Source organism: Taudactylus pleione, unplaced genomic scaffold (genome assembly GCF_031769625.1).
Source record: "Taudactylus pleione unplaced genomic scaffold, aTauple2 ptg000019l, whole genome shotgun sequence".
Taxonomy (NCBI): domain Eukaryota; kingdom Metazoa; phylum Chordata; class Amphibia; order Anura; family Myobatrachidae; genus Taudactylus; species Taudactylus pleione.
Window position 1 is genome coordinate 806,078 of NW_028284421.1, and position 6,000 is coordinate 812,077.

Below are 6,000 nucleotides of genomic sequence, written 5' to 3' on the forward strand. Positions count from 1 at the left end.
TTCTTAAACAATAATGAGGACGGTGTTAAGTGCTTTCCATTTCCTTATTCTTGCTTATGGTGTTGTGTATCTATTACGTGTTGTCTATGACATCTCTAATCAAGGTGCAGAAGTGAAATGGTGAAATGCTGCCTATTTAATAATAATATTTGCAGCTGACTGATTATATTATTATCCCATAATTACAAGTACCAGGACACAGCCAATCTATATCAGTATTGTATGGTGAAGAAACCCACATTCTGTTCAGCTGGACTTGCATCTTGTTCTTTGTGTACTGCCAAAGCATAGTGCCACATCTCCTCCTTTGTGTGCTAGAATATGTGACAATAACAATATATTATTATTATTATTATTATTAATATTATTTTGTTAGGCACCATAGTGCTATGCAACACAGCCAGTGGGGAAACAGGACATATATAAAACAAGGGCATACAGTAAAAGGTGGACAAAATAAATGCAGACATGAAAGCCAATTTTATTGAGGGCCCTGCTCGAGAGAGTTTACATTTTAATAGAAGGTAGACCTACTCACAATAATGGTTTATAAATGAAGGTTATTTACACTAAAAACATTTCCTACATTATTGCAATAACCTCATCCTTAAATAAAAGTGAGCAAATTACAATTTATTGAAAGCCGCTTATAAGGCCACCCATGAGGTCATCGTGTATTGTGGTTTATTATACTACTTTTTTTTATCCTTTATGTACATTTGTACCAACATATTATGCAGCACTTCACAGAAAGTTTTAATCATTTACATCAGACCCTGTCCTAGTGGAGCTTACAGTCTAAATTCTCTGCCACACAAACAAACACACTTGGGTAGATTTTGTCAAAAACCAATTATCCTGCCATTATATTTATGGAATGTGATGTTAAACAGGAAGACCAGGAGAAAACACATTGATAACCTAAAAACTCCGGTCCCAGTGCTATGAAACAGCAATTTCAGTTAGTGTGCCATGCTACACAAATGTCTACTGAGAATCATGGCATGACTGTAGAAAAGTTTTTAATATTACTCCTAGAACTGTTCCATATCCGTATATAATGATTTGTTCTCTCTGCCTATAAGCATACACGTCATTCAGGCAGTTGTGACACAGAGGTCGAAATGGAGGTACAGCGGTATGTGTGTGCCAGAGCCGTAACATTGCTTTTCGGCACCCTGTGCCAGCCACACGACATCATACTGAGAGTACGGGGCCGTCTGCGCCGGTAAGGACAGCAGCACCACCGGAGCAACCTCAGTATGCTTCGGGTGCTGTATCGGCTGCATGTCTAGAGCATCCAAAGGATGCTCTAGTGGTGTGGCAGCAGTGACACTGGCTGCAGGGTGTGCTCCAGGCACTCTGCTAGCCATGTACAGGGACCATGGGGCAGGAACTGTGCCGCCTGCAGCCATCAGGAGCAGGTAAGTCACTACTGGGCCATTAGGTACGATACATCAACATTTAAACATATCAATATTTCAGCAATGTCTACATGATGAATGTCGACATGGTCAACGTCCACCTTATGACCATGTCAACATAAATATTAACATTATGGCTGTCAAAATATCCTACCCAACCCAACTTATTGTTATCTGTTATCTGATGAGAACACTGGCAGAAAAATGGATCTAGATGGAATAATGGTGGATAATATGGGAAGACTTATAGTGAAATATGTGAAATTTGGGGGTGGTGTTATTCAAATGATTATGATGGGAATAAAATATTAAAGAGACTGGGAAGTGAGTCTTCATTCATTCATGATTATTTATTCCATTATATACTTGAGCGCTATAGTGTCCTGTAATTACTAGTTATGTTTCTGTCCTCATTGAAAGGTAGGGATCATACAGAACCCTCTCCTGGTAAATTTTGCAACTTGTAGGCTACAATTTACTTCCACAACCAAGCTCTGGAATGCATCATATTCTGAAGCTTGCTAAAGATTCCGTTTTAGCAGCCCCAATAGAAGCCTATGAGAGCTGCTTTTGGGATAAAAAAAAGGGGGGGCACAGCAGATATATAACGTGGATTGTAATAATATATATATATATATTAAGTGGCTTCTGGATGTATGTACGTGGGACTGTAGCCGATATCTCTGTGTTTTCAGGGGTTGGCACACGAATGTTTTTCATAAATATAAAAACCTAAAACAAATAAAAACCTAGATATGAGGATAATACAATGTATTACCCTTATGAAAACATGATGGAGCAAGTTACTGTAATGTATATAGGACTCAGGAGGTGTACATTGATGACATTTACGTTTTGGCTAGTTTTGTTTAATACAGTCATGAGTTATTTTATATATAGCATAATGTCTACTTTAAAATTAATTATGCAAAATAAAAGCAAAAGGAGTGAACAAAACATAAAATAGACATTTATTTCATTGTATACAATTACTCTAAAACTGAAATGCAAAACAAGAGAAAATACTGTATAGACTATACCGCTATGTATCATCACATTCCTAGTCCCACAAAATAACATAATTATGGCATTGTTTCCTGCAGAGCAAATACATTTGGAAAACAAGCTTCAGAAATCGTGCATCACTTCACAGTTCTGAATTATTCATATCTCATTTATCACTCCCATATCAGTCATTATAGTTTTGTATTTGGTAGTTACATACATTGTATACATACAAACAAACAGTTTGGGTTCATTCAACATGCATTGTTAAGCTCAACAAAGCTGTTAAAAATATATTAACATAAATTGCATTATTGTTTTAATGGTGGCGTGGCTTTGACATGTGCATTTTATGTAGCACTTTATTTTTCACTGAAAATTAAATATACTGTATGATATTCATTGAACTAAAAATTACATTGTACTCCCAATAAGCCCACTGTATTAAAGCACTTTACTTAATGTACCCTGGGGACTGATTGCACCCAAGCTACACATGTCATCAGGGATATGAATGCATGTGTCTGCAGTACGTAACTGTAGGGATGAACTTGCACAGAAATCTCGTTTGACATACATAGCTTACAGTCTATAGCAAAATATTTTTCTATAATAAACTGTCATTGTGCTGCAAGTAAATAACAATACAGTAGTAGTTTATTAATTTGGTTTCTGATCTCCGTTCCCATATGTTAGTCATTCCAGCAGTCTGAGAGTACTCCTGATAACTTAATTCACAGGTCATGTTTTTCGTTTTACATACTCTCATCATACAGGATGCAACATGCCCAAATGATTATAGACTTGTTGGGTAACCGGCATAACCTGATCAGTGCTGAGCAGGGACGTATCTATAATGGGTGCAGATTGTGCGGGGAACACGGGCCCCTGGGTCCAGGGGGGCCCCACACCGCACACCCTGCACCCATAATACTACTTACCTCTCCGTAGTCCCACGCCGGCGTGGGGGTCCACGGCCATTTTCCCGGTGACCTGTGCATTCATTATAGACTCTGAGCACACTCTAGTGCCAAAAGTCTATAACTCCAGCGCTGGCCGCGCACAGCTCAGTGCGCTGCCGGGCGGAGAGGAGGGGGCCCGTCTCGGAGACTGCACACGGGCTCCCTCCTCTCTAGAAACTCCAGTGGTGCTGAGATCTTTTTTTCTGTAGCATACAGTTAGATACAAGCACACAAACAATCTATGTATAATGTATTTAAGTAAATAAGCAATTCATACTCTTCAGCAATGTATATTAATATCAACCATAGGACACATCTGTTGCACAAACAAAGTTATTCTGTGCCATTTCTTAGAAAAGGAGGGCATTGGTTATTAGATGAAGAGTTGTGGGAGTAAAATGCGCCATCAAGCCAAAGAAAGACTGTATGTACAAAGCAATTAGGTCCCTTCAAAACCAATGCACGTATTAACTAATATCCCTGTCACCTTACCTTAGATAATAAGCACATCCATTATGATGTTGTGGACAAGGCAATGATAATGCAATCCATAGTGAATTGTGGGCTTGATTCAGACCCGGACGCTATGCTGCGCTCGCATTGAGCAATTTTACGCAATATGCGCATGCTTATGAGTCGCAATGCGCATGCGTGAACCAAGCATTGCGATGGGAAAGTGCTCGCCCGCAGTCAGGCCGCTATTTTGAGTGACAGTGCCATTTGTGGGTGGTAACAGGGGAAGGTGTTTGTAAACGGGAGTGTGGATGTGCGAACGCAGGCGTGCCCGACCGTCAGAACGGCGTTTAATGGGTGTGCATAATTAGCAAAGCAGCGTCATTACACACGTGACTGGGTTGTATTTTAACCTGAACTGCTCGCGATGTTGTGATAGGAAAAGGCTACCACAAGAGCTGCGAGCAGCTCCGATGGCTCTTGATGTTCCCGATTAATCCTACAACTGGCGGAGATGATGTGTGTTGTGAGTGGCAAAGGGGCGTCTTTATACAGGTGCGAGCGCACAGTGCGGACGCTCGCTATTACTTAGTGGGTGGCTTTACGCGAAGCAGTGCGAGCACATGATTTAAATAGCCGGCCCCTTTTAGCCAGCGAGCGGCCGCAAAGTGTATCCGGGTCTGAATCAGTCCCTGTGTCCTTATGGCATGCTGCATGACTGGCACACTTTCCAGGGAGCTAGGAGAACCCCCCAACCCCCCCCCCCCCCCGAATGCATGAGATTTTGCCTTTAATAAAATTATTGCTTTAAATCCTGCTGCAAAAATTGCTGAAAAATAGAAGTTTTGCCAAATTGCAGCTCATTAAATAACCTATGTTGTTTTACCTGCCTATTCAGCTGTTTTCATTTTTTTTTTACTTGTTCAAAAATAATTCCACTTACTTTGCAGTTTTCTGAATAAACCTTTTTGTTTTTTTGCTGCCTTTAAACCTTTTTAAGTTGTTTTTTTGTGCTTTTTTTAAGAGATGCATGTTTTCACACCAGGGAGAAATCCCATAAAGTGTGAAAGTGGACAGTGGTCCACACTGGGGATCTGCTCTGTACCCCAGCAGGTGATGGGAAGTGATTGTTTTGTTTTGTTTTTTTTCATTTTTTTTTTCTCCATTGTGTACCTTGCTGCCATTGATGTGTTCACATGTCATACATTAACACTCCCCCACCCCCTTCTCACTTATATTGGATTATATAATGGCTTATCTTCTACTAGTAATAATTACCAGTAATTATTGTGTACCCTGCCTGCTATTCTTCAATTACACTTTGACACGTCTTTGATTAACTTGGAATATACTGCTGTTTTACTGTAATATCTCATTTTTATCATATATTTTTTTAATCAGTTATTGAAATTTTACAAGCTCTAGTAGATTTACCAGCTTGTTTGTATTTGATACAAGTGAGGCAAATAAGATTTTACAAACTATTGACTATTTTGATTTTTACTGCAGAACCTACCGCTGTTGACATGTTTTATGAACGGTCCAGATTGAAAAAGAGAAAAATGCACCTTTTTGTTGCATGGTCAATAATTTTCTCAATACTACAATGCCAAGCAATTGCCTAGTGGTTTCAGAATTAAAATGTTTCTCCTATTGGCAAAACCAGTCCTTATTTATGGTGTCGTATCCTCACTAAGTGTAGTTTTGCTCTTCTGTTACTGCTTATATAGGATGTTTGAGCAGAACTAAAAAAAAAATAACAGTAATACTCACTAAATCCCAATATAACAATAAACTGTATTCACTAACCGTAATACAATAAACTGAAATAACAGTAATACTCACTAAATCCCAATTTAACATTAACCTGTACTCACTGATGGCAAAAATTGGTTTGTCAAATGAATTGCAAAACTCTTGTCATAGAGAAAGGAATAAAGGTTATCTCTGATAAGGACAGGTTGATCAATATGTAGCATTTTGGAGAATCTCAAAACTCTAGGCAATTTCTACAGAAGAAAGACACAATTTCTATTATGAAAGTCATAAATATGGATCATGTACACAGGCTCAGCCTGATTTAATAAAATGTTAAACTCAAGCTTGTCAATCATGAAGCAGAATGGATTTTTTTAAATTAATTACATTGTTTTTCT

At 38.8% G+C, this 6,000-nt stretch overlaps 1 protein-coding gene across 1 annotated transcript in view; it reads left to right on the top strand.

The window, feature by feature from the left end:
- LOC148540276 (protein unc-13 homolog B-like) overlaps nucleotides 1-5,430 on the top strand; it is a 146,727-nt gene extending 141,297 nt beyond the window's left edge. Inside the window, exon 9 of the mRNA XM_088444847.1 lies at nucleotides 5,354-5,430. Coding sequence (XP_088300973.1) covers nucleotides 5,354-5,395 — 42 coding nt within the window. The 3' untranslated portion in view covers nucleotides 5,396-5,430. The remainder of the gene's footprint in view (nucleotides 1-5,353) is intronic.
- The last annotated feature ends 570 nt before the right edge of the window (nucleotides 5,431-6,000 follow it).